General features: G+C 29.8%; 1 protein-coding gene across 1 annotated transcript; it reads left to right on the top strand.

The window, feature by feature from the left end:
- Positions 1 to 7,033: 7,033 nt before the first annotated feature.
- Positions 7,034 to 10,788, top strand: LOC107955924 (rhamnogalacturonan I rhamnosyltransferase 1). Its single transcript, XM_016891706.2, has 8 exons — positions 7,034 to 7,887; positions 8,111 to 8,178; positions 8,284 to 8,372; positions 8,502 to 8,667; positions 8,817 to 9,106; positions 9,199 to 9,403; positions 9,498 to 9,655; positions 9,915 to 10,788. Exons 1-8 carry the CDS (start codon positions 7,635 to 7,637, stop codon positions 10,162 to 10,164), a joined length of 1,479 nt encoding a protein of 492 aa, XP_016747195.2. The 5' UTR covers positions 7,034 to 7,634; the 3' UTR covers positions 10,165 to 10,788.
- Positions 10,789 to 13,898: the final 3,110 nt, after the last annotated feature.

Below are 13,898 nucleotides of genomic sequence, written 5' to 3'. Positions count from 1 at the left end.
TAAAATGCATGTTTAATTTTGAGGGCAATTTTGTAGTTGAGTTAATATAGTTTAATAATTAAAACAAAATAGAGTATCATCTTCCCTAAAGGGTTCTTCCACCGAAAATAGAAAAGAAATTCACCATTTTTGTGCTAGCAAGGTTCGGTTAAAGTTCCCTTTTGCATGTGAGTTCAATTTAAGCTTACCTCTTGTAATTTTTATGTTTTTAGGAATGTTGTAACTAGGTGCAACTAACCCATAGCTTCTTTTTTGAAACTGTTAAGATTTTTGAAATGTACCATGGATGAATTCTTAGTATTATGAGATTAGATGATGAATTAGAGTTATTAGTTGTTGGTTATGAGTAAATTATAAAGTGATTTTTGTTAGTTTTTGAGCAAATGATTAAACTGATGAAATGTTAGAAGTGATGGGGAATTTTAGTGAATTTAGAATAAATGTGGGCTGAATATGGTAGGGTAAAAATATGGCTAGCATGTTATGTTATAAAGTTTTGTTAGTTTTGGTATTTTGAGGGTAGGGACTAAATTGTGATAAATGTAAAAGTTTAGTGAAAGTGTATAATTAATGAAAATTTAATGGTCTTATACATTAAATTGAGTATTAAATGTATGTGAATTTAATAAAATGTATTTAATTACTATATAGATCAAGGCACAAGTCATAAAGACAATAAACGATGAAAGATAAAAATTATGAAGTAGTCCCTGCGTTTGAATCGAGAGTGGATCGTAGGTAAAATCATAGTGCTTTGTTTTAGAATTGTAATTTATTTGTGTATTAGATTACTAATTTCTAGTTAATTGATTTATATATATGTAGTTATTTTGGTTATTTATATAACCATGTGAATTGCAAGTATTTATGTATATACTTCAGTATCCCTATTTGCACATATGTGCTCCTGTTTTGCATCTATGATGCCTCTGAAAATGGAGTAACTATTGAGTATGTGAATCGAGTACTAATGATTTAGAATAAATGTTATGGAGTACTACGAACTAGTTACATACTTGTATGAAAGGTTTATTTATGGATTGTTACATGGAATAGGTATAATCCTATTATGATAAATTTCCAGAGAAGATGCCCATTTCAATTTGGTTGATTGTGAAAACAAACGTACCATGTATTTGAAGATTAGGATGAGCATGTTATAACTTTAATTTTTTTTATTTTAATTAAGTTAAGTTAAGTAGATGTTATAATATGATCTTACTAAGCTATTTAAGTTTATTTGTTTCTTTCATGTTATTTTGTAGTTATCAGTAGCGGACTGATTGGACGGATCGATTGAAAAGCTCACACTATCCAATCATTTTGGTAGCTTTTTCATCTCTTTTTGGGTTGTGGCATGTGTATATAGGTTTTGTTTGTAAGTTGTTAATGTTAATGGTAATGGTAATGGATGATTAAGAAGATTGGTTAGCTTTTTTGAGTATGTTTTGTAATGTTGGAATATGAAATCTTATGAATAAATGGTAGTCTTGATGTTTATTTGGTAAACTTTGTAGCATGTTCAAAATGTAATAATAAAATGGTTAGTTTTGGGAGTTTAAATTGGAGATTGATATTAGACAAAGTCTTTTTAGGCTATTTGAATATTTAGTTATGAATTGAGGTGCCTATGAATGGTACATTGGTTAGAAGTTTTAGGTTGATTGTTTTGACATGTTTTAAGAGTGTATTAAAAGTGTTTTGATCATAGGAATGTATGTGTTATTGGTGTACCTTGTTGGGCAAGATTTGGTATTGAATTGGCTTGTATTAGGGGTTAAATGGCGAGTACACGGGCTATCACACAGCCGTGTGTCACACACTGACACCCCACACGATCGTGTATGCTTTTATTGTTTTAGGTGTAGGTTTCACATGGTCCAAGACACGGTTTGAGACACGACCGTGTGTCTCGAGTCTATGGGTTACACGGGATAGCACACAGCCTACGACACGATCGTGTGAGCCAAGTTAGTGAGTTACACAGTTAGACACATGGGCTGAGATACGACCATGTGTCCCTACTTCGAATGCTCACACGGTCTGAGCTATGTCACACAGCCTGACCACTCGGCCGTGTGACCCCTACTTTTCAAATTTGTCTAAAATTTTCTGTTTTGTTTTGATTTAATCCTAGATTGTTTCTAAATTTCTTTTTAGGGCCTCGTAAGCTCGATTTAAAGTCCATAAATGTATTTTTACCATGAATTGAATTATTTATTGTATGTTTATACATTATTTGAATATTTGTTCCAAAATTTCGTGATATGACTTGTTCTGCTTAGTAACTCTTTGTAACCCTAGTTTGGTAACGATGTCGGGTTAGGGGTGTTACATATGTAATACATCAAAATGAAGCTTTGATTGGGTGATAAATATATGATTTTAACAATTTAATTGGCATGAGTTCAAATCTCACAATATAATTTATTTTAATTACAGAAAGACATTTTTGTGATTCTCCTAATCGAGTTGGTGCCCAGTTGACTGGTGACACCAACTCAATCAAGAGCTTAAATGATAGTATATATATACAATTGATGTAGGTAATGAAGTATGCATAATACAATTAAAATGTAAACATGATATTATATATAATTGATGGAGATGATAAAATTTGCATAATAAAATTAAAATGTATAAAAATATAAAAATAAAACTTTAGTTGAATGATAAATTAAAAGTTTTATTAGCGCAATTGACATGGATTCAAATCACATCATATGTAATTTTTATTTGTTTTTTTAAATAAAAAAACTAAACTAACCTCAAGTAATATTACTTATTTTAATTATCGAAAAGCATTTTCGTAATTTCCTAACTAAGTTGGTGCTTGTTTGACTCGTAACACTAACTCAATTAGAAGTTTAATTAATAGTATAAAACATGAATATATAAAAATTTAGAACACATATACAAGTTATTAAAGTTTCAAAAATAAATAAATAAATTGTTTTAGTTTAAATAGTAAATAAAAAAGTTTTATATACATGGTGTCCTTGGTCCAAATCTTGGTAAAATTATATATATGTCTTTTTTTTAAGATTTATGATTTTTAATATTGCTTAAAATTTTGGATGTTAATATTATTGAATAGTTTTAGTATTAGGGATTAAATTGATAGATTTTTAAACTAGAAATGGAAAAGGATTAAATTCTAGAACAAATTGTAAATTTTGAGTAATAGGGACTAAATTGTGAAAAATTCAAAATTTAGGAGTTTAGTTGAAAATAGGGAGCTAAATTTAGCTTAAAGTGAAATTAGTATAAAAATATAGGATTAAATGTGAAGAATAAAAATTAGTCTCGATTTAGGGACTAAATTGGAATTTAATGTTGAGTAAAAATTGGAATATTCAATGTGAATTTGAATTGTGTTGTATTGATGTATTTTAATTGTTTTAATTTCGTAGCTAACGTCGTACCGGAATCTTCGACTAAAAAGGGGAAGGATAAAATCGACGTCGAATAGCTCAGAATCCACGATTTGTATTTCTATAATCCGAACCTAGTTGTTAATTGTTATATTTTGATTTAATGCATATGGTAAATGGTTGAGGTGAGTATTTTGGCACTTTGATAGTGAATTGAAATTATAGTTGATTGAAATGGATTGAATTGGTATATACATTATGAATGTATTGATTATTTGAATTGAAATGAGTATATATATTTAAATGTGATAAGGTGCATATATGAGATTTGGATATTGTATGTATTTGTAATTGAATTGAAACCCTATTAACTGTTTCAAGCTAAGTTGGATATAGATGGCATGCCATAGGATAGGAAGAGTTCAGGGAATTCTTTGACTTCGAGTCGATGAGGCACTGGGTGCCGATTTGCTTCGGTTTAACTGATGAGACACTTGGTGTAAATTTATATAGCGCTAAGCGTAGTTATTATTTTGGATTTATCCGATGAGGCACTAGGTGTCAAACTAGTTGTTGGTTGGATCCGTGTATCCGTCCAAGTCTGAGTCGTGTTAATAGGGGTAATTTAATAATAAAGTTCTATAATCGATATTGAATGGTATGGTATGTGAAATGGAAATGAGATGATGAATCGAAATATGAAAAATGAGATATATTGTGATTAAATGAAATACATGAGTTATGTACTCATGAATTGAATATGGAATAGATAATGTCATTGTATAAACAAATATGGATTGATATGCGAAAAGCTATTTATATATCAAGTAATGTGAATTGAGATATTTGTTAAACAAATCAAATATGATAGCATGTGAAAATCGAGTATGGTATGAAACGACATAGTAATATACATGAATTTGAAATGATGGTATATGGTAATTTTAAGCTCAAACAATAGTATGTTTGTATAATTCAAATTATGCATTCTTGTATTATTATGTCTTTAAATGTGTGGATTATAGAAATATCACTGAGTTTTACTCAGCGTATGATTTTATTTTCCGTACGCAGGTTAGATATTTCTCTTTTGATAGCCGACTTAGCATCCAACAATGATCTCAATCTCAAATGTGGTGATTTTTACCTTTTTGTGATGCCATGTACCTAGGATGTCTTAAATTGATAGTTATTTTGTGAATGGTTTGTAATATAGTTATAAGTATACTGTTGGGTTGAGCATATATTTGTGTTTGGAGCCATAATTTGGCCTGTTGTTTTGAACCAATGCTTGTTAGGTGTATGTGAATTTAAGTTGATGTTTTAGGTAGTTATAATCTAGGCTAAAATGATTGATTTTGGCATGTTTAAAATTTTGATTTGAATGATACATGGATGAAATGTTTGGATGATATAACTTGCGGTACCAATGAGGGTACATTGGTTAGGCACATAGGACGATTGTTTTGACATGTTTTGAGTATATTTGATTGTGTTTTGAACAGGTTAAATGATTGGTTTTTGAGTTGCTTAATGCTCAAACAAGTAGGAATTCGTAAACTTGTTGCTTAAGGTACATTTTAGGTCTACATGGGTGTGTGACTTGGCCGTGTGAGACACATGGCTAGGCGACACAATCATGTGTTGTCTGATGAGTGCTTAGGGAACAAGTCAGCTAGCACACGGCTTGACACACGGGCATGTGGCTTGGCCGTGTGACCTAAGTTAGAGAGTTACATGGGCACGGACACAAGCTGAGACACGGCCGTGTTTCCCTATTTCGAGAGTTACACGGTCTGAGACATGGGCGTGTGTCTCAGCCATGTGACCTCTGTAGTTGAATTTTTTTAACTTTTTCCTTAAATTTTCAAATGTTCCTGATTTGGTCCCGAATCGTTTCTAAAGTGATTCTAAGGCCTCGAGGGCTTGAATAAGGGACGATATGCATGCTTAATGATGGATTATGTTGTGATTATTGAAATATTTTGAAATAAGTGATTTAGGTAATGTTTATTCGGTAATGCTCCAAAACCCTATTCTGGCGACGGATATGGCTTAAGGGTGTTACAGGTATGATATTTCAAATATTTTTATATGTGAAATATTTCAATTAATTATTAAAATATCATTATGTTTATATGAGAAATATTTCAAATAATAATTTCAAATATACATGCAAAAATATATATAATATTAAAATTTACTATACTCATGATATGGATTGAAAAATAAATATTACACATATAAAAAATTTTATTTACTAAAAATAATAATATTTGCAATAATTATTTGATTTTATAAATAAAAGAGTTATTAATTAAAAAGATGAATTAAAAATAAAAAATTGAAAACAATTCATTTATTAATTATAAACATTAATTAAAAATAAAAAAAAAGCTTGAAACAACATTAAATAAAAAAATACATATTAAAATGTTTATAAGGGGAATTGAATCTAGGACTCAATTGAAATCACAATTATCTAATCATCTAACCAAAAGAGGCAATGCATTAAAAATATTAATTAAAAATAAAAAAAGTTTGAAAAAACATGAAATAAAAAAAATACAAATCTAAGTAGGAGAATTGAACCCAAAATTTAAGGACAAAAGCACTAACATTTAATTATTTGATCAAAAAAGCTAAAAAACTAAATTATTGGACGTGTTTTCAATTCTCTCTCCAAAAATTGCTTATTCTTATAAATATAAAAAAGGCCTAAAATCATAAATAGTAAAAAAAAGTCCACATATATATAATTTAACCTTCAAATCTCATTATGGATAAATTTTTATTGAGTTATAAAAAATATAAAAAGATAAAAACACTCACATAATCATATAAGTTATTTTGTAAATACAATAGTTTGTTAATGATTTTCTAATTGAATTGAGACCCGGTTAATGTGTGACACCAATTCAATAAAAAATTTAATAAATATCTATATTATTTACAATAATTTTATAATATAAATTTTTATTAAATTTGATAAATTTATAATATACAACATAATAAACATGTAACAATCATGCCCAATACTTTTTTTTTAATCTTCAACAAAAAGCAAAATTATTGGTGGAGTAATGCTTTTCACAGTTTTTTTTAAATACCTTTAAAAAGAGTTATATTTAAAAGCTTTCAGTGAAATCATTAGAATTTTTTTATTAAATTTTGTTAACTTGACATAGTAATTAAATTGTTCTCGTATAACATAAAATTTGATTGATAAAAAATAAACATATTAAGTTAACAAATTTTAAAAGGATCTCTCAATAATAATAATGATAATTGGTTTAGGATTTTCAAATTGAAAAAAATAAGAGAATTAAATTTTTAACTTTTAAAATATAAGGATTAGATATCAAATTTTGTTAAAGTATAAATATGATAACCCACAATCTCTCTCCAACTCATGAATAAAAAGATAATATGTTTAGCCCACTCAAACATATATATATTTAAATTGATAATAATATTTATTCCAATTGAATTAAGACTTAGTCTATAATTTTAATTTTTAATTTATTATGAGTTATAAGTTGTTGTAATATAAAGTAAAAAAAAAAGGAGTTTGTAATTTAAAAATGAATATTTTTTCAAATTATTTTTCTAAAATTAAAAGAATTAATACCCCGAACCGTTTAGCCAACTACTTGGCGTTATTTTCTCGGTTCTAAATCTGTTTGTGAATGTATATTTCCTTTTCTTTTTTTTTTTTTCTTTTTTTTAAAATTATTCTCTCTCATATTCTCTTTGATTGGCTTACGTTTGAAGGCAGGCACGGGTTTCAACGGCCACTCCACGACAATTCCTCGCTGGAAAAGTCATTGAATCGGCTAAAGGATTTCTTTTTCCTTTTTAAATTTTTTTTAAAAAAAATCTATTTGAAAAATTTGTTTATTTTTAGATTGGAATTTATTAATTTGTTGAGTTGATGAGGAGGAAATCGGATCTCTTCGATTGTATTTTTTTGGATTCTTTTTTTGTATCTTCGGAAGTTAATCGGATCTCGAAGATTCTGCCGTGTTTTATTTTCGGAAAATAAGAAGAAAAGAAAGAGAATTTTGTTTTTTTTTTAAAATATTTTTTTGGAGGTGATTAATTGGTTGTAAATTTTTCTGAAAATCGAGCTACATTGATCGTACTTGAAAGGAAGAAAACGGTGGCGTATTTCTGTCGGGGGTGGGGGATGTGGGATGGCGGAGATTGAAGCTGGAAATATGCAGTGTTGAAGGGAAAGGGAGAAAAGGAGGGATAAGAATGGGGGTAATGAAAGGTGGAGGAGGGGAAAGAGTTGAAAAGTTGAAGTACTCCAGAATGAAGCTGTGGATGATACGCGCCACCACCTCGGTGTTGCTTTGGACTTGCGTTGTACAATTAACGGCGGTAGGTGAGACGTGGGGACCACGCGTCCTTAAAGGCTGGCCTTCCTGTTTCACTCACCAGGATTCTTCCTTCTCCGTCATTGAAGACAAAGTCCTCTCCGTTCCCGCTCGTGTTCTTCCTCCCAAAAGTAAAGCTTTACCTCTTGTAATATTCTATATTCTTGGGAAACTTGGCAAAACCTGTTAATTTTTGTCTAAATTCTTATTTGAGGAGAAAAAGAGCAATTATAAATGTCAGATTGAAGTGCATTTCTTTTTCTATATATATATATATGAAATTGATGCTCCCCAATTTTTTCGTTATAGAATTTGGATACGAAATTGACATGATCTTTTCTTTGTTGACGATAGGGGTATATAAGAACAATGGTTACTTGATGGTTTCATGTAATGGAGGTCTCAATCAAATGCGAGCAGCAGTGAGTGCTTTAGCAATTTTTTTTAAGCTCTTAATGAGTTATTTGTTGTATAATCCATATGGAAAATGATGCTATTTTTAATTCATTTTGGGGTTTGCTTGACAGATTTGTGATATGGTTACCATTGCAAGATATTTGAATGTCACACTTATAGTTCCAGAACTGGATAAAACGTCCTTCTGGGCCGATCCCAGGTGCATTAACTAAGCTTTGCTCACATCTATAGATATGGAAAGGGTAGTGTAAAATAAGTTCTGGTATTTTTTTGAACTGGGATTATTTTTCCTACATATCTCTAAATGTAGTTTTAATCAATATGGCAGTGAATTTCAAGATATATTTGATGTGGATCATTTCATTACATCACTGAGAGATGAGGTTCGTATATTGAAGGAGTTGCCTCCTAGGCTTAAGAGGAGAGTTGAAACGGGAACGGTGTATTCCATGCCTCCAATTAGCTGGTCTGATATATTGTACTACCGTAACCAGGTCAATTCTTTGTCATTACCAGGTCCTTTATGCACCTAGAGCTTTTATAGACTACTAAGAATTTAACTTAGTTTCTTATGCTTTCTCAGTTCTCCTTTCTTCGAGGGACTCCTTTTAAATTAGCATGTTTTGTTCTCTATTTCATGCAGATTCTTCCTCTGATACGGAAATATAAAGTTGTACATTTGAATAGAACTGATACTCGACTTGCCAACAATGGGCAGCCTTTAGATATTCAGAAGCTGCGATGTCATGTAAATTTTAGTGCTTTGAGATTCACTTCTCAGATAGAGGACTTAGGTAAACGAGTTATTAAGCTTCTGAGGCAAAATGGCCCTTTTATTGTCCTTCATCTTAGATACGAAATGGACATGTTAGCATTTTCGGGCTGTACCCAAGGTTGCAACAATGAGGAGGTGGAGGAGTTGACAAGAATGAGGTGAGCTTTATTTACTTCTTTAACAAATAAATGATCCATGAGCTGAATTTTGAAATTTTAATCTCTGTCTCATAACACAATCAATTTGGCAGATATGCTTATCCCTGGTGGAAAGAAAAAATAATAAATTCAGACTTGAAAAGGAAAGATGGTTTGTGCCCTTTGACGCCTGAGGAAACCGCGCTTATATTGAGGGCGCTGGACATTGAAAATAGTTATCAAATCTATATTGCAGCGGGTGAAATATATGGTGGAAATCGGAGAATGGCAAGTCTTGCCTCAGCTTATCCAAAATTGGTAAGTAGGTAGAAGTTCTGCAAACTAGATGTAATAGTAATGTTTACAATTGTTTATCCCGTATCAATGATTGGCCCTTTGTTTATTAAAACAGGTTAGAAAGGAGACTTTATTGGAGCCATCAGACCTCGGGTTTTTTCAAAATCCTTCATCCCAGATGGCAGCATTAGATTATCTTGTTTCGTTGGAGAGTGATATTTTTATTCCTACGTATGACGGAAACATGGCTAAGGTTGTTGAAGGCCATCGCAGGTACTGTTATACTGGTAGATTGTCTCTTAATATGTTCGGAAGACTTTCTTCTTTCTCCACCAATTTTTCTATAGATTTAGAGATCAGATATTATTTGTATTTCAATGGTTGCACCATGAACCTAGGAATTTTACAACTACCCGTTTTTGAAAGTGCCTCTCATAATGTTTCTTTCCAAGTGCTTTTCATTTTTTTTTTTTTGCATAGTTAGAGCTATTCTTCATTAATGTAACCGCTGTAGTTTTGAATGGTCATTCAGATTTCTGGGGTACAAGCAGACAATATTATTGGACCGAAGGCTTTTGGTTGATCTGATAGACCAGTACAATAGTGGATCCCTAAGTTGGAATGAGTTCTCAAATGCCGTGAAAGAATCTCACAAATATCGCAAGGGGCAACCAACACAAAGATCGGTGATCCCCGACCTGCCTAAAGAAGAGGATTACTTCTATGCCAACCCAGAAGAATGCTTGAAACCATCATCATATGGTCAAGTGAGTAGCATGTGATCTTTCTATCTGGGGATTGTGACGATTATTGGTGTTTTTCCTTTTTCTAGCGTGCTAGGCATCATACCTGAAACCTTAAGGTAGTTTCTCTGCACAAGTATGACTACAATGAAGGTTTTTCTTCCAAAGATACAAATCTGGAGATGATTAGGGTAGAACTTGAAGAAAGCCTGAGAGGATCTGGTGAAGCAGCTAGAGGACACAATTTTTAATATATGCAAATAACAAGAAGCATGTATAGGAGAGCTGCCCTGTCATTATAGGGCAATATCAGATCAAAATGTGTTGTACACGAGGGATGCAAGTATAAATTTCGAGACTCGATTGGAAGGTTAATCCCTTACCTTTTCGTCTTTCATTTTTTGTCATTTCTTTTTAGATTGCTTTACAATCTAGTTAGTATTCTAGCACATATGCATTCTAGAATTTGTCATGCACACCCTACATGGACACCGTTGTATTTCTTTTCTAGTATGGCCACATCAATGCAGGGAATGGTTGAAAGCATCGAATATAAACTTGAATACACTTTTATCATGTAAATTAAAATGATTGGCACTTGAAGTTTTGGGTCAAGTAACCTGGTTTTGCCTTTCATCTGGGAAAAAGTATGGACCCCTTTCTCATCAATGAGGCTATTTGTCAATTTAGCTTTGCCCCATTATTGAGGTTGCTGGACTTTGCTTTTTTTTTTTGTGTGTGTGTGTGTGGGCGTTCCTTAGTTAAATCTCATGTTAGAAAGTGAAAGTCTAGCCAATCAAAAGATAGTTAAACATGTCCCTTTTGCATTATTGGGGGAGTTTTGGTTCTTTTGATTTACTATGTTCCATTTGTGTCAATGATCAGTGGTCCATTCCGTATAAGTTCTGCAATTTGTGTATTTGTATCGTGTATTATTTGATGAATGGAAAACATGGCAGAAATTATTGTGTTAAAATGGGAAAAACGAGTATGAGAGTTGTGTGTTAAGCATGTTGTGTTAATTGTTTGTAAGTGTAAACATTGATATGGGAGATTGTTGTCATATGACTGCAAATTGCGACTGCCTTTCTTACCTTAAAACTCTTTGGTTTTTGTTCTGTTTTTGTAGTATTAGTTTTGATGGTAATATGAGGCCGATTTTGTTAAAAAATCATGTGAAAAAAAATTATTTATATAAAAAAAGATATTTTTGTTAAAATGAAAAAAAATTGAAGTTTGAGATTGTTTGTGAATTTATTTTGAGTTTATTGATTTTAAATATAAACGACCTTGGGATATCAATAAAAAATAAATATATAATCTTTCTTATGTTCTTTTTTTTTTCTATTTGTATGTACTTATGAATTGTTGAAGTCATGAATATTATAATATTTCATAATATTTTTTTTTGTTTTTTTAAAAGCATATAATTGATTATTTAATTGTAAATTGAATTTTCAAAATATAATTTTTAATATAAATATATATTTCTAGTTAGGTATTATAAAGATGATATTTATAAGAATATAATATTTTTTACTTAACAAATTATATAGAATTTTATAATAGTAATTATAAATTTTGATATTAATTATTCAATTTTATATTTTAATTAGGGGTGAGAGATAAGGTTGTTTGGGATCAAATTTAAGCTCTTTCTCATACCTCACAATTTAATACTTTTACTATAAGGCTAAGATTTTGTTAGCTATATATATATTTTTTATAAATTATTTATTGTCGCTTTTATCTATGACTTAACATATGAATAAATTTTTTATTTAAAAAATGTAACTTCATCATATTATATTATAAAGTATAATTCTATTTTGGTATTATAAAAATTATGGTACTTAATCAATAATTTGTTCCTATGTTATCAATCAAGTACTGTTATAGCATCTTTACTAAAATTTTGTTTGTTGTTGTTACTAATTTACTACTATTCATAAATAATTTATTATTATATCATTTATCATATATTACTATTTTATAATTATATTTTTAATTATAAAGAGTATCATATGTTATTAATAAACTTTATAGAATTAATTATTTGAGAAGTTTGGACTCGATTATTCAATTTGATATTAACTTAAAGATTTGGTTACAAAGAATTGAACTAGTGATTTTATTATAAAATATTTTCTATCTTAACAACATGCAATATAATGATTTAATATTTGTGAGTTGACTTGCAAAAATTGATATAATTTTAAACTTAAAAGTTATGAAATTAGTAAATTTTTTAAAAACTTATTAATAGTTTATATAAATTTTAACATTTTAATGATGGAAATTTATAATTATGGTCTTATCTATCATAATGTATTACTTTGTTATGAATTGCTAACTACTATGTTATTCATTATTTATCAAAATATTATCAACATGTAATTGCAATCTTTCTAATTATGTGTTAATATAATCATCATTTACTAATTAGTTTATCTATTTAAAGCTCAATCTCATTATATTGTTCTTTTTTTTTTGAAAAAATATAAAATTTTTGGTTGCAAATTCTTGTGCTCTCTTATTGATCCAAACTTACATTTATTTCTCACATAGAATGATCAAGTTGTATGTAACCAAAAAGAGTATGAGAGTATTATTGGGAGCTTGAGGTATGCAACTAATTGCATCCAATCTGACATTGCTTATGATGTAAGGGTGCTAGCTAGATTTACAAGTAATCCACACTTAGAACAATAGGACGCAATTAATCATGTGATGAGATATTTAACAAGGATTCTAAGTTAAGGTATATTTTATCAAAATCATCATGTTGCATTTGAAGGATACTGTAACGTCCTTAAAACCCCTTGAATTGAGAATAGTGTTATTTCAGGAATATATATGATCAAATTTTGGAAGTAAATAAAATAAAATTTAATAGTGTTAGTAAAGAAGGTAGATGTACACTAGAGGGAATTGAAAAGACTCATGTATTGAGAAAAATAAATCCGGGATATAGACTAAATCGTGAGTGAAATGTGTTGGGAAAAAGTGTGAAAATTGAAATAATAAATAATTGAATTGAAGGGAGAAAGAGGAAGGATTAGAAATGTAATTATACCAAAAGTGTGTAATGAATCAAAGATGGAATTGTAGAGAAAATTCAATGGCAAAATGGTCATTTTCATAAAAATATTTATGAGAAACATCTCATAAATTGATAGTGAAATTTGAGCCCTTGGATGAAATTGAAATTTGAGAAAGAATGGTGGCCATTAGATGAAAATGATGATGTCAAGTATGGATAATTGGAAAGTAACTTAATGATTCATACATTATCTTCAGAAAAACAAAACATTAGATGCTTATATATCAAAGGTTTAATAAGTTAGAGATTGTCGAGTATACAAACTTCGATTTTAATGGAATATGGATGCAAAATTGTCACTAAGGTGCAAATTGTGATAACAAATTGCAATAATTTATTCCAATAACAACAAAAGCATATCAAAGTCAAAATACATAGACTTTAAAATCTATGTTGTTAAAGTCAGAGTTTAGAGTGGTTAGTGTCTATAAAGCATATTAGGACAAATTCCATAATTATGATCTGCTTACTAAGGGACAACCACCCAAGGTTTTTATGAGCACATTGTTTATATGGTTGTAATGTCATTTCAAGCTATTTGGTTTTAGTGGGAGTTTGTAATTTTAAATGCTTTCCTGTTATAGACATATTTTCAGTCATTTCTGTAACAACCCAATTCTCAGTTGTAGCGAAAATTACAGTTTCATGACCCCAATTTCATAAACTGAGT

The sequence above is a fragment of the Gossypium hirsutum genome, chromosome D07 (genome assembly GCF_007990345.1).
Source record: "Gossypium hirsutum isolate 1008001.06 chromosome D07, Gossypium_hirsutum_v2.1, whole genome shotgun sequence".
NCBI classification, from domain to species: Eukaryota; Viridiplantae; Streptophyta; class Magnoliopsida; order Malvales; family Malvaceae; genus Gossypium; species Gossypium hirsutum.
The sequence above is the reverse complement of the archived record's forward strand: the minus strand, read 5'-3'. Positions and strand labels throughout refer to the sequence as shown.

Coding starts and splice junctions, on each gene's coding strand:
- LOC107955924 (XM_016891706.2), top strand. CDS start 7,635: ATGGGGGTAATGAAAGGTGGAGGAGGGGAAAGAGTTGAAAAGTTGAAG. Junction 8,179..8,283: donor TCAATCAAATGCGAGCAGCA/GTGAGTGCTTTA, acceptor TTTGCTTGACAG/ATTTGTGATATGGTTACCAT. Junction 9,656..9,914: donor GTTGTTGAAGGCCATCGCAG/GTACTGTTATAC, acceptor ATGGTCATTCAG/ATTTCTGGGGTACAAGCAGA.